Below are 23,239 nucleotides of genomic sequence, written 5' to 3'. Positions count from 1 at the left end.
GCTACTGATCTAGCATCTAATGCTAGTAGTTCTAGTCTGGAATGCTAGAAACACTGCTGGAATCTGATAACCACTGGTTGTGCTTAGTTCAAAGCTGGCTGCTGACTGATGTTTTGCTCCTTACATTTGATCTCAAGCAGAAGTAGCTGAGACCTGATCAAATCAATGCTCCTCCTTCCTATCACCAGCTCCCCTGACATTCAAACCACCCTTTCTCTGCTAGAACAGCTTGACAGCTCAAAGCTACCAGTTCATCTCTCTTATCTGCATCACATGGAACTGCCAAAGCCATACCCCCACCGAGTTGTGGGAAGTAAAGAATGAGCTGCTGAGCCAACCCCCAACCTGGTGTTTGGCTGGGATGGGAAGATGGTGTCTAGAAATGAATGTTCCCTCCAATTTGTCTTCATTTGATAGCATTATTCCCTGCATTTTAAGTTGATCCCTATTGATAATACCTGGTCTTGTTTATAACATGTTGATTTACTGAAACTTTTCCAGGCATTGGAAAGATCTTATGGAGAGAACTGGCACTAGTTTTGAAATGACAACATCAACTTTCACCTTGGAGAATATGTTTGCTATGGAGCTGCACAAATACTCAGATGTTATCAATGAGATAGTGGGATCTGCTGTTAAAGAGCTTAGCATTGAGAAGGTAAAGTTTTTAAATAATACCTAGCTTGTTTTGAAGACACGTAATGACAACAGAGGTTTTTATTTTCTTCATTGTTTTTGATCTTTCAGTTTTAGTTATCAAATGGTATTTAGAATAGCAGTAAATAGTTTAACCTTTAGTTGCCAAAAAAGATTATGTTAGCCATTTGTGTGATCCTTGTTTGGATTAGATGGGTTTTAAAGTGTGAGTCTACTTTGAAAAGTGATTGTAAAAGTGTCAAGGTAGTTTTCCACGTTTATTGTCTACCAGAAAGCTTACTTGACACAAAAATCAGTTTACAATTAAAAATATTTTCTTTCCTAACCGCCAGCCCTGCACATTTGACCTGGGATCTGATAATCAAGCAGGATGGTTTCCGTTTTCTGCATCATTGCCAGTAATAAAGGTTCTGCAGCTCAGATAAGTCCTTCAGTGATACTAGTATAACTGAATTATTTTCACTGGAGCTGCACTGGAGGTAACAGAGAAGATAGCTCTGTTAATGATGCACTAGATGGAGCCAAATCCATCTCTCTCTGAGCTGTGTTGGCTCTGTAGTGATAAATAGCAGAAAGAACTTATTTCTCGCATTGAGATTAGCAGATAAAACTCATAATGCACACTAAGAACAGATCTGATGGATACATTGTCCCTGTTCAGAGTAGACCTGCCCTTTAGAGCTAGAAAAATCTGTGTAAAAGACTTCCTAAATGAGCGATTTTCATTTTGATGTTAGAATGACTGTCCTCTAGTTTTACAGGACAGAAACAGCCTTCTTTTTATGTTCACATCCAGGGTGTTAAGGAGATAGTGGAAACTTGGGAGAACATGAAGTTCACTGTACAAAGGTATTTCAAAGGCACTCAAGAGCGAGGCTTTATTTTGGGACCGGTCGATGAAATTACTCAGATTCTTGATGACAATGCCGTCAATCTTCAGAGTATCTCAGGCAGTCGATTTGTAGGTCCTTTTCTATCAACAGTTCACCACTGGGAAAAAACTCTGTCCTTGATTGGTGAAGTTATTGAGGTAGGGAAGAAACTGAACGATTAATTTTGTCTCTAGCTTTTGTTGTTCATGATCAAGATTTTCCTTAGAACTTGTTTCTTTGATTGTAACACTTGACTCTTCTTCTAGGTCTGGATGGTGGTTCAGAGGAAATGGATGTACCTGGAGAGCATCTTTATTGGTGGGGATATAAGATCACAGCTTCCAGAGGAAGCAAAAAAATTTGACAACATAGACAGGATATTTAAAAGGGCAAGTAACTGACCTGTTTTGTAATGGCTTGTGATTGAGAGAATTACGTGATATGTTTTGCTTTTAGGTCCATATTTAACTGCAGTCCTCCATTTATAGATGTCAGTGCCCTAACATTTTTGACTAAGCAAGTACTTCTCTCTAGCGATACTCCCAGCTATTCAAACTGATTGTAAAAATGTCAATGTGACAGTGAGCTTACTTGGCACAGAAATCAGTTTACAAGTAAAAATATTTTCTTTCCTAATTGCCAGTCCCACGCATTTAAGCTGTGATCTGATAGTCAAGCTGGATCCTGTCCATTTCTTGCATCATTGTCAGTAATAAAGGTTCTGCAGCTGCAAGCGCTTCACAACTTATCTGTCTAAGGCATCATGCATACCTTAGTACTGTAGAAATAGTAAATAATAATAAAACGTATGACTATATATAATGATAATATCCTATATTGTTTCAGTATTGCCATAAGAGAAATCTATCTCAATTTGCTCCTCGATGTTACTCCTTAGTAGTTTCTAAACGTTCTTTTCTATGTCCGTAGATAATGGGTGACACTGTAAAAGACCCAGTGATAAAAAAATGCTGTGAAGCCCCAAATCGACTCACAGACCTCCAGCAGATAAGTGATGGTCTAGAGAAATGTCAGAAAAGCTTGAACGATTATCTGGATTCAAAGCGGAATGCTTTCCCCCGATTTTTCTTTATATCTGATGATGAGTTGCTCAGCATCCTTGGTAGTAGTGACCCGCTCTGCGTTCAGGAACACATGATAAAGGTACAGCATCCTGCTTATGAGAATGCTCCATGCGCACTATGATTTTTAGGTGGAAGATTCTATATTATACATATTATTAAGAGCCTGCTAGTGTTTCTTTCAAACTAAACGTGCTGTAATAGCAACATAGGAAACACAAGAATTGCCAGACTGGACCAGACTAGTGATCCATACAGTACAGTATCCTGTCAGTGCCAATGGCTGGTACCAGTGGCTTCAGAGGAAGATTCAGGATGCCCCATAGTGAACTACTATGGAATAACCATCTCTATAACTCTTGGTAAATTTGTATTTTCTGTAAAAATCTTAATTGGGTCAAATTCTATGCTCATTTACACACTGCAGTTGGGTTCATGGGATATAAGTCTGTGCAAAATCTGCCTGTCAGTCTTTAAAAATAATTTGTCTGCTATATTTGATTGCTCAGAGCCTGATCATGAACTCTAATGGGGGTTAAGTGAGGTACCTAGAGCTTAGGAACCTCTAGTACAAATCGTACAAAGTGTTCCTCTGCTGGCATGTTTCAGATGTATGATAACATAGCATCCCTGAGATTTCAGGAGGGTGATAGTGGTGAAAAAATTGCAACAGCCATGATTTCCGCCGAAGGAGAAGTGATGGAGTTCCGGCGGGCCATTGCTGCAGAAGGCCGAGTCGAGAACTGGATGACAGCTGTTCTGGTTGAAATGAGAAGAACAAACAGACTCATTACTAAAGAGGCCATTTTTCGATACTGTGAAGATAGAAGCAGGTGAAGTAATCAAAGTGATAAGGATAACAATTGAAGCATAATTAACCATTAATAGTTTGTAGTCTATATAAACCATAGAGAAAGTGTTGTAGAAACTTGTTTTTTTATTTAAATATAGTTCCCTTCTCTTACTCTGTATGTTAAGGGTCCATTAAAAATTGATTGCCACGCAGTTCACATGCACAGACACTTAAGCAGAAAAAAATCTCAATCCCCAGCATCTAAACAACTTTAACTCTGCCCCTGTAGTTCTGTTTATCTTTAAAAAATGTTATCTTTAAAAATGCATTTAAACTTTTCCATTTGAAGAACAAAATCTAATTCTATAAGTTCCAAATGAATAACTGGAAATGTAATTTACAGCCTTGATTATGTATTGGGGATTATTCTGTAGGCCAAGTGTTCTGACACTAACAGTTGCTTTTCAGTATAAAGAATGATTTTATGAACTTGCTTAGGAATTAGGATCTGTTCACCCACTAGCTTTGTGTCCTTTGACATTGTCCACTTTTAAGTGGAATTATTTTGCTCAGGAGAAAAAGATTGGATGAGTATTTGTATGTGCTTATGCACTTCAGTGATAGGCACTATGATATACATAGATCAATACATTCTTCAATAACATAGACAGATAAATCAATAGATAAGATGGATTATGTTAATGTACTCTTGAATTTTTAAAGTACTTCTGATATGATGCTTGTCTGAGGCTGCATGTCATACAACCTTTGTACAGATAAGAATGCAGTGTTAAATTGTTATGGACAGTTCAGAGGGAAACTGTGTGCTGAATGGATAAGGTTCATTTAGACTTACTGTAAAGAGAGAGCTAAGGTTGCTTGGGTGCTGGGCCATGAAAATTTTTCTGTTTAAACATCTGTGTGCATAACTGGATGTTATGGTTGTTGTCAGCACTGTACATAACCAGAGCCTGTGATTTCCTTAGTTTTTTGTGGTTTTTAATAGGACTGTCAAGCAATTAAAAAAATTAATTGAGATTAACCGCACAATTAAAAAAATTAATCGTGATTAAGCACACTGTTAAACAATAAATACCAATAAATACCATTTGTTTAAATATTTTTGGATGTTTTCTACGTTTTCAAATATTTTGATTTCAATTATAACACAGAATACAAAGTGTACAGTGCTCACTTAATATTTCAGTTCACCTACGATAAGTACTGTAGTGCAATCTCTTTATCATGAAAGCTTTATCCACTCAGTCCTATTGTTCAGCCAGTCGCTCAGACAAACAAGTTTGTTTACATTTGCAGGAGATAATGCTGCCCGCTTCTTGTTTACAATGTCACCTGAAAGTGAGAACAGGTGTTCTCATAGCACTGTTGTAGCCGATGTTGCAAGATATTTATATGCCAGATGCGCTAAAGATTCATATGTCCTTTCATGCTTCAACCACCATTCCAGAGGACCTGCGTCCATGCTGATGACAGGTTCTGCTTGATAACAATCCAAAGCAGTGTGGTCTCACGCATGTTCATTTTCATCATCTGAGTCAGATGCCACCAGCAGAAGGTTGATTTTCTCCTTTGGTGGTTTGGGTTCTGTAGTTTCTGCATCAGAGTGTTACTCTTTTAAGACTTCTGAGAGCATGCTCCAGACCTCGTCCCTCTCAGATTTTGGAAGGCACTTCAGATTCTTAAACCTTCGTTCAAGTGCTGTAGCTATCTTTAGAAATCTCACATTGATATCTTCTTTGCATTTTGTCAGATCTGCAGCGAAAGTGTTCTTAAAATGAACAACGTGCTGAATCATCATCCTAGACTGCTATAACATGAAATATACGGCAGAATGCGGGTAAAATAGAGCCGGAGACATACAATTCTCCCCCAAGAAGTTCAGTCACAAATTTAATTAATGCATTATTTTTTTAACAAGCATCATCAGCATGGAAGCATGTCCTCTGGAACGGTGGCCGAAGCATGAAAGGGCATATGAATGTTTAGCATATCTGTCACATAAATATCTTGCAATGCTGGCTACAAAAGTCCCATGTGAATGCCTATTCTCACTTTCAGGTGACATTGTAAAGAAGAAGCTGGCAGCATTATCTCCTGTAAATGTAAACAAACTTGTTTGTCTTAGTGATTGGCTGAACGAGAAATAGGACTTAGTGGACTTGTAGACTCTAAAGTTTTGCATTGTTTTGTTTTTGAGTGCAGTTATGTAACGAAAAAAATCTACATTTGTAAGTTGCACTTTTACAGTAAAGAGATTACACTACAGTACTTGTATGAGGTGAATTGAAAAATACTGTTTCTCTCATTTATCATTTTTACAGTGCAAATATTTGAAATAAAAATAATAATATAAAGTGAGCAGCGTACACTTTTTATTCTGTGTTGTAATTGAAATCAATATATTTGAAAATGTAGAAAAACATCCAAAAATATTTAATAAATTTCAATTGGTATTTTATTGTTTAACAATACAATTAAAACAGCGATTAATCACGATTAATTTTTTTGAGTTAATCACGTGAGTTAACTGTGATTAATTGACAGCCCTAGTTTTTAGTGTTGATGATGTGTGTAATGGTATTTCTTGTCTTTTTATGAATTGCACTTAGTAACCTTTAATTACAAGTTAGTTTTGTTGTGGGGGAATTTCCTAGTTTTTTTAAAATAGTATTTGACACCTTTACAGAGTGCTCTCTTGTCTCTAGTAAGACAGACTGATATCACAGTTGTTCCAAAAATTCAGGGTAGAACTGTTCTTTCAAATATATTATCCATATTTTCCATAGAGTTGACTGGATGTTGATGTATCAAGGCATGATGGTGCTGGCTGCTAATCAGATCTGGTGGACCTGGGAGGTGGAAGACGTCTTTCACAAAGTGAAGAAAGGAGAAAAACAGGCAATGAAACTTTATGCCAAGAGAATGCATGAGCAGATTGATGCCCTGGTTACCCGAATCACAAAGCCATTAAATAAAAATGACCGAAAAAAATACAATACTGTTCTCATCATTGATGTCCATGCCAGAGATATTGTTGATTCGTTTGTAAGAGACAGGTAATCCACTGACCCGCTGAGATAATTCCAGAGAGATTGTATTCTGTACTCACAATCTTTTGCTTTCTCCTTTATAGCATCATGGAAGCTCGAGAGTTTGAATGGGAAAGCCAGCTGCGTTTTTACTGGGATCGAGAGCCTGATGACCTGAATGTGCGTCAATGCACTGGCACCTTTTCCTATGGTTATGAATATATGGGCTTGAATGGAAGACTAGTCATCACTCCCCTTACAGATCGTATCTATCTAACGCTCACACAGGTATATATTAAAGGGCTTTCTTCATATAATAGTCTGTTGAAATATATTTCTTGGGGTTCACAACATAATTATTTTATTGCCCCTTTCTGTTTCCGCAAGTGATCACATTATATAATAGTATATTTAAACTCAGTTAAAATCCCATGTGATTTGAAATTTTTAAAGACTATGTAAAAGGCTAGATCAGCTTCAAGGCTGGTTGTTTTGTTAAAATGGCTGAAAGATGATCATTTTAAGGCATTATTACAGTGATGGTTGAGCCACTTTGTGAGATCTCCAGTTCCTCTGCTGCTGGCTGCCAAAACTCCTACCTCAGCCAGTATTTTCAGTTCTAATTTCTGGTGCCCATCTTCTGTTCTGCCTAATCCTCTGTTGACTTTCCATTCTTACGTATCAGTCTTTGCTGGAGAGACTGTTGAGGTGCATGCAATGTAAAAGCAGACTGGCAGGAGCCAGAACTGGAAATGCTAGGAGAGAGGCACTCGGGCAGCTGTGGGAGGTGAAGAAAGAGCGCAAACAGGGATGAAGCAGAAATAAATCATAACATTCATGAGTGCGATGCAATCTCTGACTGACTTGCTCCTCTAATTAGTATATTTGCTAAACAACCCAAACCCGGGCTGAGGTGTAACGGTTTATATGATATCCACATAGCTAAACTATATTGTACTGTATGTGTGTGTGTGTGTGTGTGTGTGTGTGTATGTATACACACACACACACATATATATATGCTACATTGTGGCATGTAAGGAACCTGCATAACTTTTTTATTGAGCAAACATGGTGACTTTCTTGACAATGTTTGTTGGAAGCCTTTGAGCTGAATTGCAGTGTGTTACCCTGCTCCATTCAGCCTTGCTTTTGTGGTTTGTTTCCAAAAGGCGCTATCCATGTTTTTGGGAGGAGCACCTGCAGGGCCAGCAGGTACAGGGAAAACAGAGACAACCAAGGATCTGGCCAAAGCCCTGGGCTTGCTGTGTGTTGTAACAAACTGCGGCGAAGGCATGGATTTCAAAGTAAGAGTTAGAAGGCTGCGTTCTCTGGTAACAGGATACTAGCACCATTATGCACAAAGACCAGGCTAAATGACTTGCCTTTAGCTTTCGAAGAAGACCTCTTCTAATTACAAATAAATCCCATGTAGTTGAAAATGAAATATAGAAAAAAAAGGTTTCTTGTTTAAGTTCCTGAGGTGGCTGGAGCTCAGGATTCTGGCTTTGCCTTGTAACAGTGCGAATTAGTGGCTAGATGATAAGATTCTAAGCTCATTGTGGGCCACCAGCATACAGTGAATAAGCCTAGCAATAGACTTTGGAGTGGGAAGGCAGACAGGTATCCATAAGCTTTGTTAAGTCCTTTACAGGTGTACTATATGCCAAAATGTGCTAATGCTGAATGTTTTTTGTGCTGTTTTTGTTTTGTTTTCAGGCAGTTGGTAAAATTTTCTCCGGACTTGCCCAGTGTGGGGCATGGGGATGCTTTGATGAATTTAATCGTATAGATGCTTCTGTGCTTTCAGTCATCTCTTCTCAGATCCAGACAATACGAAATGCTCTAATGAATCAGTTGAAAACATTTCAGGTAAACACACACACACACATGCACACACACACAAAACCTCTTGAGAAAGAAGGCTAGTCTTGTACTTAAGGCATGGGATTCGGGGAGGCTATCATAAGATTCAGTTTACTTGTGCCAACGTATTACACTTGAGTATTAAGAGTTAAGTACTTAAGTGCATATTTAAGCACTTAAATAATTGGCCTGATTTTCAGAGATAATGAGCACTTCCCTTTAAGTGCTCTGTGCCTCAGTTTCCCTATCTGTAAAATGGGGATGATAACATCTACCTACCTACCTACCTGACGTGGGGGTTGTGAGGCTTAATTTATTATTTATTGTAAAGTTTTGAGATCCTCAGGTAAAAGGTATAGTAGAGAAGTGCAAAGCATTTTTGCCATTTTATCTTTTTAAGTCAGAGTCAGTATAGTCTGACATTTGTTTATGTTTTAGTTTGAAGGGCAGGAAATTTCCCTGGATGCACGAATGGGCATTTTTATAACCATGAATCCTGGGTATGCTGGCCGTACTGAGCTCCCTGAATCTGTAAAAGCTTTATTCAGGCCCGTGGTTGTGATTGTACCAGATCTCCAGCAAATCTGCGAAATCATGCTCTTTTCCGAAGGTTTTCTTTTGGCAAAGGTAGGGAAAGTTTACTCCAAAGTAAAGTAAAATAAAAACATGTACATGCGTGGTGTGTGGATTGGGACTTCTTTCTTATGATTCTCTGTCTTCACTCTCTAATAGGCCCTTGCCAAAAAGATGACAGTATTATACAAGTTAGCAAGAGAGCAACTTTCTAAACAGCATCATTATGATTTTGGACTGCGTGCTCTCAAGTCTGTACTTGTGATGGCTGGAGAACTGAAGAGAGGATCACCTGATCTTAATGAGGTAGACTTACTGTGTTCAGCTGAGGAACTGCCCCGTATGACTGGTGTAAATTCTCAAAGGTTTATTGAAATTACCACCTTCTGTGGATCTGTATGTAGCACCGTATGTAGCAGTTCATTGATAGTATCTTTGGATGTATTGAGAATGCCGTTTGTACATCTGCTACACAAATAGGGATGCTTTCCTGTCTGTGGCATTTGTCCTCCCACTTAATGATTTACTTATTGAGCAACATCATTCCTTGCACAATGTTCAGGTACCACCTCTTTACATGCAGTGCTTACAGAAAGGGTCTGTCAATATGGGAAGACTACGTTATCAGCAAAATGCAGATAAAAGGAAGAGTACGGCTGTTTTAACCCTTAGTTTGTATATACTTTGTACATATGTTTGAAGGTCTTGGGGCAAGGTTCTTAAAGGTATTTAGGCACCTAACTGCCATTAGGCACTTGAGTATTTTGGAAGATCTGGGCCTTAATGTTTATATCTAGGATGCAAAGGCTAGATGAATATACAGAGTAAAAATTTCCAATGTAACACCTAAATTATGCTCACCAAAAATGCTTATATGCCAGTTGTATAATCAAAACCCATATTTGCACATGCAAAGCTGCTAATTTACCATACCTTCCAGTACATTTGTAAACCCAAATGTAGGTTTTGCAGAGTTTTCCTTGCAGAGCAAGTAAGTATGTTAACAGTGAGCCTTTGTGAATTAATTCAAGAAACAACCAGTAATTTGGGACATTCCAGCACCCATGTTTGGAAATATGGTTCCTATAATGAAAAAATGGAATTTAAAATCCCAGTTGAAACTGATCAGCTTCACCGTGATGAAATAACTTTTATTTCCAACAGTAATTCATGCCAAGATAATTATCTAAAGGTATCAGGAGTGCATATAGTAAAAATTGCCAACACTGTATTAAAATAATTGTATAACGGTTTTATACAAATATTTTCTAGGCTATTTACACTTTTGAAAATTGGTTGAATATTTGGGGATTCTCTATTATTTTGTGTTTTGTCTAGGATGTGGTATTGATGAGAGCTCTCCGAGATATGAATCTTCCTAAGTTTGTGTTTGAAGATGTACCTCTCTTCCTTGGCCTGATTTCTGACTTGTTTCCTGGCCTGGATTGTCCTCGAGTCCGCTATCCTAACTTTAACGATGCTGTAGAACAAGTGCTAGAAGAAGGTGGTTATGTCGTTTTACCAATCCAGGTAGAAGAAATGTTGAATTGTTTAACATTATTGTTGTAAACAGTGGGTAAGATCTTCATGTGGTGTATATTGGATTGGCATCACTGTAGTCAGTGGAGCTATACTGATATACACCAACTGAAGATCTGGCCCTTAGGAGTTTTTTATACACAGTTACCTAAGTGTATAATGTGTATTTTTCAGGTGGATAAAGTAGTTCAAATGTATGAGACAATGTTAACTCGTCATACTACTATGGTGGTTGGACCTACTGGAGGTGGCAAGTCTGTTGTCATTAATACTTTGTGCCAGGCCCAAACCAGGTGAGCACAGTAGTAGATGTAAGGGAATCAGAATTTGAAAGGGCATAGTCTATAGGACAAATGTACTGCAGCAGTCCTATGTGCTCATGCTGTGATCTTCCCTAAAACTTTATCCTACTGTAGTGTTTGCTTAGTGCGAAGTTTAACTTGGGTTGTGTTGTGTTTGGTAATATTGTTCTTTCTGTTACCTCTCTGCTTAGGCTAGGATTAGTGACAAAGGTTTATATGCTGAACCCTAAAGCCATGAGTGTGATTGAGCTGTATGGTATTCTTGAACCTACCACGCGAGATTGGACAGATGGAGTTCTATCAAACATCTTCAGGGAAATCAACAAACCTACTGATAAGAAAGAGCGAAGGTAACCACCTAAGAATTAAAAATTATATTACTAACTTTTAGATATTCTGAATTTTACAAAGTCACTTTATTTTATGTTTAATACAAATTAGATTAACTGTCCTAAAGAAAAATGAAGGGAACATACCCAAAGGTTAGGAACCAAACAACGATATTGTCCTAAGAGTTTGGTGTCCCAATCTGATTCTGTAGGGACAATAGCTTCTGCTAAAAATGTGACCTGTATTTGACAGTTCTTCTTTGAGTCTTTGTCCATGTGGATCCCAGTCTTGGTGCACATGTGCCTCATACATATGAGATCTTGCATGCATTAGATGAGGGGCAATATGAGTGGATCCATGGGGACAAAACATCTTGAAGAACTACAGGTACTGATAGGTAAGGAATCATTCTCTTAAGTTTATTTTGAATTACTAGAACAGGGGTGGCCAACCTGTGGCTCCGGAGCCACATGCGGCTCTTCAGAAGTTAATATGTGGTTCCTTGTATAGGCACTGACTCTGGGGCTGGAGCTACAGGCGCCAACTTTCCAATGTGGCGGGGGGTGCTCACTGCTCAACCCCTGGCTCTGCCACAGGCCCTGCCCCCACTCCACCCCTTCCTGCCCCCTCCCCTAAGCCTGCAGTGCCCTCTCTCCTCCCTCCCCTGAGACTCCTGCATGCCACGAAACAGCTGATGGGGAGGGTGGGGGAGGCACTGATTGACGGGGCTGCTGGTGGGTGGGAGGTGCTGGGAGCGGGGTGGGGGAGCTGAAGGGCGGTTGCTGATGTATTACTGTGGCTCTTTGGCAATGTACATTGGTAAATTCTGGCTCCTTCTCAGGCTCAGATTGGCCACCCCTGTACTAGAGTGATTTTAAGCTACATAACATACTATCTTTTCTCTTTCCATTGAATTACTTTAAACTGGGCAATAGTCATGGCCTTTCATCAGAAGCAAATTTAACATATTAGTTCTGCAACTCCAGCCCTGTGCATTGCACATTTGAGGGCCTTGAGCACTGTACATGGGAAGAAGGGAGCTAACAGTATTGCTTAGCTCTTGTATAGAGTTTTCTGGTTGAAAGCACTTGAAAACAGCATCTAATACACATTCCCTTGAATGAGATATGTAATAATATTTCAGTTTTACAGATGGGGAAACTAAAGCTGAGCAGTTCAATGACTCTCATGAGGCCATAAAGGTGGGGGAGGAATTGTAGAGGTGTTTGAGGCGGGTTGGGGAGATCTGCCCATGAGCTCTCTACTTCTGCCCTATTGTATACCATAACTTCCAAGTAGAGATTCAGTCCTCTCCCGTCACATGTGGTGCCACACATTCGGTGTTCTTTTCCTCACTACTAGGCAGCTTTTTCTAAGGTGGATATGTTGTAAAGTCAGTGGACTTTGTGTCAGGCCCAAGGAGAACATCTTTCTCTGGTATTTGGGCAGGAGAATGCCTGAGCCTCAGCAGGCAAGCAACCTCAAAAACAAATTTTGTATGAATTGAGCCTGTAAAGGTGTAGCAGTCTGTTAATGTGAGCTCAGTACTCCTAGTAAGGTGAATGGGAACTAGGCAGGTTGAAGGAAAGGGCAAGAGAGCCTTTAAATCTCTTCCATTTGGGTTAATTCATATCCTTATCCTAAAATTGAGCTAACATCTTTGATGATGATGATGATGATAGTACTTAAAAAAGGAAATAAATGGATAGACTGTGCCTTGTTAATTTCAAAACATGAGGGGACTATTGAAGATGAATCACTGTTTATCTAACGTCTCTTTGTCTGACATGTCTACAGGTACATTTTATTTGATGGAGATGTGGATGCTCTCTGGGTGGAAAATATGAATTCTGTAATGGATGATAACAAGTTGTTAACCTTGGCCAATGGGGAGCGCATCAGGCTGCAGGCTCACTGTGCTCTGTTATTTGAGGTGAGTAATGACCACATCATTTAACAACAAATAAAGGGTTAACTCCATCTGGCTCTGCAGATTCTGAAAAGCAGGAGCCTCAACTGCTCTTCATGGTTTCAAGTTATTTATGGCCATCATTGCAACTTTGTTTTCTAGGTTGGAGACTTACAGTATGCATCTCCCGCTACCGTATCCCGTTGTGGGATGGTCTTTGTAGATCCTAAAAACTTGAAATATAAGCCGTACTGGCAGAAATGGCTTAACCAGAGAGGAAACAAGGTAGAAAATTGCTGGTGTTGATAAGATAATGATTTCAGAAACTGTTATCTGAATATAGAATATAAATGTGGCAACTTCATTGGCTGAATTTCTTTAGAATTCATTTGTCATACAGATCACTGTTACCAAGTTTGATTAGAGCTGTAAGAAAATGAGCATGTTAACCTTTAATTCTTTGGTGTGGAAACAAATAATATAAAAACAGATCAGCGAGAGGTTCTTGATTTCCAGAATAAAAGTAAAAAATTATCATAAGAATGAACTGATTCATATTATAAAATAGTGAATCCATGATCCCTGCTTATGTAATATGGTTCATGTTGCTTTGAAGAGGGCTTTATGTTATACCAAGGCCTGGACTGCACTAGGAATTTACTTTGGTATAAGTACGCCTCTCAGGCACGTGAAAAATCCACAGCTCTGTGAGACGCAGCTATACTGACCTAATCCCTGGTGTAGAGCAGCACTAGGTGGATAGAATATTCCCATTAACCTAGCTATCACTTCTTGGAGAGGTGGATTATCCACCCCAATGGAAGGACCCCTCATGTTGGTGTACATAATGTCTTCACTGAAGCTCTACAGTGACATAGAAATGAAAATGAACTAACATAGACTAATATACTTTACTAAAAGGGTTCCACTACTGGTCTGGGGTCTTGATGTTCCAGCCATTCACTTCACAGGTGATAAGTGAATCAATAAAGTTCAGGACCCACTGCTCTAGAGTAATCCCCGTGCCCTGGGGATTCAACCAGTTTTATCAGCAATAAATAAATATAATCCTGTAATAAACCCAAGTAAGCATCTTCATCACCCCTGATTTTTCATAATATGCCAAATAAAAGGTAGTAATCTTCCAGTACACCAATAATTCATTTGGGTACTTTAACACCAAATAATAGGCATCATGATGTGTGTGATCAGTGTATACCACCATGTCTGTTTCTATGTTAAAAATAAGGTTATATGTACATAAAAAGAATAATCTATTTAAACTGTATTTATAACAAGTATTCCTATATTATGTACAAACAAATATGTGTCATCCATTCATATAGCTGATAAGAGTTGTAGTGTGAGCAGAAAGACACCAGACTCCAAGTTTTATAGCAGAGAGATAGAGAATGGCCTCCTATACCTGGAAGTCCCTCATTTTATTAAGTTCTTCCTGCAATATGTCCTGATCCTCTCTGGGAACTGGAGAAGCAAGACCTCTATGAATTCAGCTCAGTTCTACGAGAGTTAACCCTTGGGCTTGCTCAGTGTTCTCATGTCAATGATTTTGATTCAAAGGACCAGATCCATAGTGGGTTTAAGTTGGCATAGCTCTATTGTGTTCAGCTGGCTGATTCAGATCTACTCCTGCTGAGAATCTGGCCCATAGAGTGATGTTGCATCTCTTGAGGGAACTATACCCAGACCTCCTCTGGTACAGGGAACATCTCTATAGCTATGTCTACACTGTGCCGCAATGTGGACTACAGCGGTGGGAATTGCAGAGTGCCCCAAATTGTTGTGCTCTGGCCCATATGGATACTGCTGACACAGACTAGAAGGTATCTAGTTCATGTTAACATAGTCCTCTTTCAAACAGACTTAGCCCTGGTCTACACTACGAGGTTAGGTCGAACGTAGCCGCATTAGGTCGATTTTATAAGCAATGCAGCTACACAACCAACACCATTCTGCCGACCTAAAGGGCTCTTAAAATCGACTGCTGTACTCCTCCCCGGCGAGGGGAGTAGCGCTAAAATCGACCTTCTTGGTTCGAATTTGGGGTAGTGCAGACACAGCATAGTGCAATTTGACGGTATTGGCCTCTGGGAGCTATCCCAGAGTGCTCCAATGTGACTGCTCTGGACAGAACTTTCAACTCCGATGCACTAGCCAGGTACACAGGAAAAGCCCCAGGAACTTTAGAATTTAATTTCCTGTTTGGTCAGGGTGGCAAGCACAGCAGCACAGGTGACCATGAAGTCCCAGAATCGCAAACGAGTTCCAGCATGGAGCAAACAGGAGACACTGGATGTGATTGCTGTATGAGAAGAAGAATCTGTCCAGGCAGAACGCCGATCAAAAAGAAGAAATGCTAATATATATGCCAAAATTGCACAGGGCATGATGGAGAGAGGCTATACCAGCGACACACAGCAGTGCCACATGAAAGTTAAGGAGCTCAGGCAAGCCTACCAAAGACAAAGGAGGCAAACAGTTACTCTGGGTCAGAGCCCCATACATGCCGCTTCTATGATCAGCTGCATGCCATTCTATGGGGGGACCCTACCAGCACCCCACCACTGTCCATGGACACCTGCCAGGGGGGAGTCTCATGTAACACGGAGGAGGATTTTGTGGATGAGGAAGAGGAGGAGGAGGAGGAGAATCTGTTCTCCCCGGCAGCCAGGATCTTTTCATCACCCTGGAGCCAATACCCTCCCAAGGCGGGTTCCCGGACCCTGAAGGCAGAGAAGGCACCTCTGGTGAGTACACATTTGTAACTACAGTACAGGGGTTAAAAGCAATTGTGTTTAATGTTTGATTTGCCCTGAAGGCAGGCGGCTTTCGGCGGCATGCCTGCGGGAGGTCTGCCGGTCCTGTGGCTTCGGCGGCAATTCAGCGGCAGGGACCTGATGGCGCAGCACCGGCGGACCTCCCGCAGGCATGCCGCCAAATCCGCGGACCGCACACAGGTACGCCGCCGAAAGCCGCCTGCCTGCCATGCTTGGGGCGGCAAAAACATAGAGCCGCCTCTGCAAGTAGTCTAGAATCGTTGCAGCACAAAGCGTGGCAGCGAATGGTCCTGGGTTTTGGTCACATTCATGCAACATTTGGTCTTTATCTTTCTGTGTCAGCCTCAGGAGAGTGATATCATCCATGGTCACCTGGTTGAAATAGGGGAATTTTTGTAAGGGAACAGTAAAAGGACCTCGTTCATGCTGGGCTGTTTGCACTTGGCTAAAAGGGATCATCCCAGAGAATAGCCACGCAGTGGGGAGAGGGGTGTGCTGCACATCCAACCCCAAACCGCAGCCCCCTCCTTTTAAACAGCAAACCCAACCGGCATTGCTTGCTATGGGAAAGGAGGGCGCTGCAGTTTGAAACCATTCTCACATGTTATGAAGGTGGAAGAAGCCAACCCTGCGTACCCTTTGGCTTACCACGGCTGCCCGGAAAACGAATTCTGTTGCCCAGCCGTGTGTGATGTGTGACCATACCAGCAGGTCGCTCAATATAAAAGGCAAAATGCGACCTTGTAGCTAAAGCACATGTGCTGTCTGCTGTGAATTGCTTGATTCACTGGAAAAGAGTCTCCCTTTTGTTCTCAGAAATGTATCTTCTTAAATGTTACTCTCCCTTTTTATCCCCCCTGCAGGTGCAAATGCTTCTATGGTCCCTGTATCATCTCATTCCCTGAGGTTATCGCAGATTAGAAGGTGAAAAAAACGCACTTGTGATTACATGTTTTCAGAGCTCATGCAGTCCTCCCACACTGATAGGGCACAGCTGAATGCATGGAGGCATTCGGTGGCAGAGGCCAGGAAAGCATATAGTGAGCGTGATAAGAATACGCAGGAGCAGATGCTGAGGCTAATGGGAGAGATCAGGACATGAACATGATCAGGCGTCTGGTGGAGCTGCAGGAAAGGCAACAAGAGCACAGACCGCCGCTGCATCCATTGTATAACTGCCTCCCTTCCTCCCCAAGTTCCATATCCTCCTCACCCAGACGCCCAAGAACGTGGGGGGGAGGGGGGAGGCTCCAGGCACGCAGCCACTCCACTCCAGAGGATGGCCCAAGCAACAGAAGACTGTCATTCAAATAGTTTTGATTTGTAGTGTGGCTACAATAAGCAATGTGTCCTTGTCCTTCCCTCCTCCCCCACCCCACCCGTTCTACCTTGTCAGTTATCTCACTTCTTAAAAAATTAATAAATAAAGATTGCATGGATTCAAAACAATAGGGACTTTATTTCCTTTGCCAGTTGTGGTCGAAGGGGGTGGGGGGGGATTGGCTTACAGGGAAGTAAATTTAACAAAGGGGGCGGTTTTGCATCAAGGAGAAACACACACACTATGCGGTCCCACCAGTCTGTGCTTGTTTGCCTGGCCCCAAATCGGCGTTTCACTGTATCAACCTGCCCCACTGCTGCCATGCTGTCCCAATTGCAACAGCCCGTGCTTTCAGGAACGTCCGTGTCCATGTCCTCCTCACAATTGTCCTCATGCTGGCGTTTCATAGCCAGGTTCTGCACATCCTGCGGGATAACGCGCAAGGTATTTACAATGCTCACAACAGCAGCGGTGAGCTGAGTGGGCTCCATGCTTGCCGTGCTATGGCGTCTGCACAGGTAACCCAGGAAAAAAGGCGCGAAATGATTGTTTGCAATTGCGTTCAAGGAGGGAGGGAAAGAAAGAGGGGAGACTGACAACATGTACCCAAAACCACCCGCAACAATGTTTTTGCCCCATCAGGCATTGGGAGCTTAACCCAGAATTCCAATGGGCAGCGGGGACTGTGGGATAGCTACCCACAGTGCACCACTCCGTGAGTCAATGCTAGCCACGGTATTGAGGTCGCACTCCGCCGACCTACTGCGCTTAGTGGGGACATACATGATCGACTGTATAAAATCGCTTTCTAAAGATGGACTTCTATAAATTCGACCTAATTTCCTAGTGTAGACATACCGTTAGATACCTTTTCATTCACGCCCACAGCATCCACACAGGACAGTTAGACCGCAGGATGCTAACGTGTGCTGCATTTCATACCCTCATAGTCCAAATTGTCAGGCTGCTTAGACAAATCCTAAGACTAGTTACAGTTGGTTAGACAGGTAGCAAACTGGCTTTTAATGTTTCTATGTGGCTGTGTCCTATCTCTTTTTTCTCAGCAAGAACAAGTTGAGTTAAATCGTCTCTTTGAAAAATATGTACCATACCTTATCGATATGATTGTAGAAGGAATTATGGATGGCAAGCAAGGAGAGAAGCTGAAAACCATTGTTCCCCAAACAGATTTAAATATGGTAAGATATAAAGAGTATTGTTTAAGAATGCTTCTACAGAAGGGGAAACTGAGGCACGGAGGGGGTACATAACTTTCCTAAGTTTACACAGCAAGCCAATGACAGTGGTGAAACCAAAGTGTTCCTCAGTATGACGACTAGACAAAATATGCCTCTATTCCCACTATAATAAAGACAGTCAGTTGCTAACACTATTCTTTTACTTTAACGATTACTATATTAGCAGACACACACCTATATGCACACAAATCATCACAACATATTTGAATATATTGCCTTGCCCCAAAGGCATGAAAAGAAAAGAAAAGAAAAGAAAAGAAGGCATATTAAAAGTCATCATAATTCTGAACTTCATCTGAAGCCATTGTTTCTCAATTTTCTACCACAGGTGATGCAGTTGACTATGATGCTGGAAGCCATAGTAGTGCTGGAACCCGATGATCCTGATGTTCTGGAGTGCTACTTCCTGGAAGCTTTGTATGCCTCTTTAGGTGCTACGCTCCTTGATACGGGAAGAATTAAATTTGATGAAAGTATTAAACGTATTTCCTCAATGTCAATGGTTCAAGATGATAATGTCATGGCTAAACCAGGGGAACTGCCAGGTAGGATTTTGTCATTTATAATTCAGTCTGGGACACTTCCCTTGTTTTAAAAGAAAACAGTGTGACAGAGTGGGATATGCCTATATCAAAGAGTTCGTATTGTATGTTGTCAAGGCCGGCTCCAGGCACCAGCGAAGGAAGCAGGTGCCTGGGGCGGTCAATAGAAAGGGGCGGCACGTCCGGGTCTGCAGTGGCAGTTCGGCGGCGAGTCCTTCACTCACTCTCTTCGTCTTTGGTGGCACTTCGGTGGCAGCTCAATCGGGTTTTTCTCAGGGCTGCCCAGAGAATTCAGGGGGCCTGGGGCAAAGCAATTTTGGGGGCCTCTTCCATTAAAAAAAAGTTGCAATACCACTATATTCTCCTGGGGGCCCCTGTGGGGTCTGGGGCAAATTGCCCCACTTGCCCCCCCGCTCCCTCCGGGCAGCTGTGGTTTTTCTTTTCTTTTCTTTTTCTTTCTTTTTCACCGCTTGGGGTGGCAAAAAAGCTGGAGCTGGCCCTGTATGTTGTATGCAGGATATTAGAGAGACAAGGTGGGTTAGGTAATATCTTTTATTGGACCAACTTCTGTTGGTGGGAGAGACAAGCTTTTGAGCTACACAGAGCTCTTCTTCAGGTCTGGGAAATGTACTCAGAGTGTCACAGCTAAATACAAGGTGTGTTGAACATCATGTCTAAACTTGCCTGAGGGCAGCGTGTTGTTCTGCACTCCAGACATCTTGCGCTGGAAAGGTGTTTTTGACACCTCTTTGAAGGACTGTCATTGAGAGCCATCTGCTACTATTGACTTTGAATGACTCTCAAGTACTGACACACTCTCTGAGAAGAGTTCCACCCAGGGGAGGATTGTCCAGACAGGAGGAACTGTGGAAGACAGCCACAAGGCTGCTCCGGAGGGTCCCCCTTGCAAGTCCTGGGATAGCGGTGTTCTGGGGACTGGGGTAGGAATGGCATGTTGGGGAGGCCTCAGCACTCAGCGCTGCAGAGACTCTAGGCAGCGATCACTATGGCCGTGGGAAGTCTGGGGAGACTGCAATAATGTAGACATGCAGCATTGTTATAGCCATATTGGTCCCAGGATATTAGAGCGAAAAGGTGGGTGAGGCAATACCTTTTATTGGATCAAATTCTGTTGGTGAGAGACACAAGTTTTCAAGCCTACAGAGAGGTGGCCTGAAGCAGAGCGGTGTATAAGCTTGAAAGCTTGTCTCTCTCACCAACAGAAGTTGGTCCAATAAAATATATTACCTCACCCACCTTGTCTCTCAAATGACTTAGAGAGGCCATCAGGGCCTCTCTAGCCCCTGGAGTAACCCAAGATTGGGAGGGCACCAAAGTGACTTAAAGATATGATAGGACACTCCCTCAGGCTGCGAGTTCTGTGCTGCACCTCTTATTACAAAATCTCACCATGCACATTTATCTTAGTCAAATGATGTTTCTCCTGAAATATTTCTATGTCCCAGATGATCTTCAGTTGTTAAATGAGAACCACATTGTATATTGCAGGTCAGCTTCCAACTTTGTATGACTTTCATTTTGATGGGTGTCAAAAAAAGTGGGTACCTTGGAGCAAACTAGTTCCTGAATACTTTCATAAACTTGATGTGAAATTTATTGACATTCTAGGTAAGTGTTGCTATCCTTTAATCTAAAATGTGCTATCTATAGCCATCTAGCAGTAAATAACCTGTGCAGTGCAAGATTCCATTTTGGGATGTTTCATTCAGGAAGTGAAGATGAATAACAAGGCAAAAAAAAATATTTTGCTCTTTACTGCTTCTTTGTGATATACAACAATAGCCTTAAAGTTTACTGGAAGTGGTTTTTCTTTTTTTGCCTGTTTTTCCCATTAGAAGTAATAGGCTTTGATATCCTTCTTCATGCTGGAGGACTCCAGCAAGGTTTTAGGAGGGTTTGAATGATGACATCATAATTAGACAGCTGGGCTAGTCTACACATCTACACGTCACTCAGGATTGTGAATAATTCATACCCTGCTGAGTGACATAGTTAAACCGATCTAAGTCCCCAAGTAGACAGCACTAGGTCGATTCTTCAGTCCAACTAGCTACTGCCTCTTGGGTAGGTGGATTAACTACAGCGACGGGAGAACCCCTCCCGTTGCGGTAGTAAGTTTTTTACATTGAAGTGCTGCATTGGTGCAGCTGCAGCTGTGGCACTGTAGAGTTTTAAATGTAGACATAGCCTGAGATTCAACACCCCTTCCCTCTCAGTGGCAGCTTCAGCCTTGTGGGATGTCACCCTTCAGGTTCTTCAAGGATCTTGTCAAAACCCTTCAGTAAAATGAGGAATGTGGAAAACTGATATTCATGATACATCGTAATGTAAAGGACAAGGAAAAAAAGAACACTGTTAGGCCATCTTTATATATAATAAAGAAGCAGTAGGGGATGGATAAAAAATGTGTTAGTTCACAGTTCATCTTTTAAGGATTGTTAGGAACCATGTTTGGCATAACTATACTAAGGTAAAAATTAGGGAGTTGCTGAACCAGTGGGAAAAAAAACAACCACAGTCTCCCAGGGTAGACAAGCCAAGAAAATCACAGATCCTGGCTCAATTGCCTAGTCAGAGTAAAAAGTAACCTATCATGAAATCCCGTAATACAATATCTGTTGTTATGCCAGCATAATAAAGTAGTGACAAGTGAGTTGTACAGTTATGACAAAGTAATGCATATAATTTTATAGTAACAATTCAGCAAGTACACGTTAACTTCACTGAAAACACAAATAAATTATATGGCCACTAAAGTTATCCCTAATAACTTCAATCTAGTCACACAGTGCAAAATTCACTTCTGCAGAGCTCCAGCAAAAGGGCTTCATAAATCCCAGCTAAATACTCAAAATAGGGGTTCAGTGGGGCTTAAATGGTGCACGAGATTTTTGCTGGATCTGTGCATGGGGTGAATGTAATCCATTTCAACACATATGAATAAAGTTTCCACAATAAATGTTGAAAAGAGAGGGTTGTGCAATTAAGGTTGTTCTTAAATACTGTTACTTATCTGCTGTTTCAGATTACACTTTTTATGCTGCAGTATATTAACACAGTATGGGTTTGCGCCATCATTACATATGCAAAACCTCCAGCTCTGATGCATTTTAAATTGATCTTTTACTCTTTTTTTTTAATAGTTCCTACTGTGGATACAACACGCACTACATGGTTGTTAGAACAGATGGTAAAAATCAAACACCCTGTTGTTCTTGTTGGTGAATCTGGCACTTCTAAGACTGCAACTACACAAACATTTCTAAAAAACCTAAACCAAGACACTAATGTATGTATTCGTGGATTCTGTTCTGTTTATAAAACTTGTGTCTTCCTCTTTCTTATGTTGTATGTTGTTAAATAGTTGCATTTCACCCCAGAGGTGGCTGCATTTCAGTGGCGGGTGAAATAATACCTCCCGTTTAAAACCCGGATTCAACAACTGGATTTGCACTGCTAGGGCCCTGAGTCTGTGCACAGCTCCCTTGACTTCAGTGAGGCTCCACTTGGATGCAGGGTTCTGATTGCAAGGTCCTAAGTATCTAAAATATTTTGGGATCCTTCAGGATCAAAGGCATTGAATTAATATAGTTATTCTTAAACAGGGCTTCAGTTTTTTATAAGGTAAAAATGCGTTTATCAAATGATCATCTTGGGGTCTTACTGAACCCCCAGAATGATACCGGCTATATTCTTAGTGAATAGCCAGACCAGAATGATGTTTAATGTACAGCCGGTGTGCTATTTTTTTCATATTGTCAAATGTGAAGAACATTGTCTAAAAAATGCCATTTAAAATATTTAAAAAAAAATTTGATCAAGTTTTTTCTTCCTGTATAGGTGCTGCTAATAATTAACTTCTCTTCTCGTACAACATCAATGGATATTCAGAGAAACTTGGAAGCAAATGTAGAGAAACGTACTAAGGATACTTATGGGCCCCCTATGGGAAAGCGTCTCCTGGTTTTCATGGATGATATGAACATGCCAAGGGTAAGCTGCCATCCTGTTTGCAATATAACATAAGAAGATGATAGGCTGCATTCTTGTGGTCCATTAACGCACAAGTCCAACTGGGTTCATTATACACGCTTGGACTTCAGCTTTGTACCTTCCAATTTCTAAGTTTTGGACCTCTGAACACAGTGGCATATTTCAGTGCTATTACAATATCACTCTTAAACTTTAAACATGTATCTTTTTTTGATGGATAGGCTGCTATCCCGGGGTCGCTCTATCTCAGGGGTCGGCAACCTACGGCACACGTGCCAAAGGTGGCACACGAGCCGATTTTGCCTGGCATGTGGCTGCCAGCTGGGGTCCCG

General features: G+C 41.3%; 1 protein-coding gene across 1 annotated transcript in view; it reads left to right on the top strand.

Moving 5' to 3' along the window:
- Positions 1-23,239, top strand: part of DNAH10 (dynein axonemal heavy chain 10) — a 108,947-nt gene that overhangs the window by 38,529 nt on the left and 47,179 nt on the right. Inside the window, exons 26-46 of the mRNA XM_054006739.1 lie at positions 502-658; positions 1,454-1,687; positions 1,796-1,918; positions 2,460-2,693; positions 3,221-3,444; positions 6,212-6,481; positions 6,559-6,742; positions 7,627-7,761; positions 8,174-8,326; positions 8,759-8,947; positions 9,053-9,199; positions 10,232-10,423; positions 10,607-10,725; positions 10,926-11,084; positions 12,862-12,997; positions 13,136-13,258; positions 18,157-18,291; positions 18,680-18,896; positions 20,403-20,522; positions 22,058-22,203; positions 22,755-22,907. Coding sequence (XP_053862714.1) covers positions 502-658; positions 1,454-1,687; positions 1,796-1,918; positions 2,460-2,693; positions 3,221-3,444; positions 6,212-6,481; positions 6,559-6,742; positions 7,627-7,761; positions 8,174-8,326; positions 8,759-8,947; positions 9,053-9,199; positions 10,232-10,423; positions 10,607-10,725; positions 10,926-11,084; positions 12,862-12,997; positions 13,136-13,258; positions 18,157-18,291; positions 18,680-18,896; positions 20,403-20,522; positions 22,058-22,203; positions 22,755-22,907 — 3,550 coding nt within the window. The remainder of the gene's footprint in view (positions 1-501; positions 659-1,453; positions 1,688-1,795; positions 1,919-2,459; positions 2,694-3,220; positions 3,445-6,211; positions 6,482-6,558; positions 6,743-7,626; positions 7,762-8,173; positions 8,327-8,758; positions 8,948-9,052; positions 9,200-10,231; positions 10,424-10,606; positions 10,726-10,925; positions 11,085-12,861; positions 12,998-13,135; positions 13,259-18,156; positions 18,292-18,679; positions 18,897-20,402; positions 20,523-22,057; positions 22,204-22,754; positions 22,908-23,239) is intronic.

The sequence above is a fragment of the Malaclemys terrapin genome, chromosome 16, assembly GCF_027887155.1.
Source record: "Malaclemys terrapin pileata isolate rMalTer1 chromosome 16, rMalTer1.hap1, whole genome shotgun sequence".
Lineage (NCBI taxonomy): Eukaryota > Metazoa > Chordata > Testudines > Emydidae > Malaclemys > Malaclemys terrapin.
This window is presented reverse-complemented; position numbering and strand designations above follow the sequence as displayed.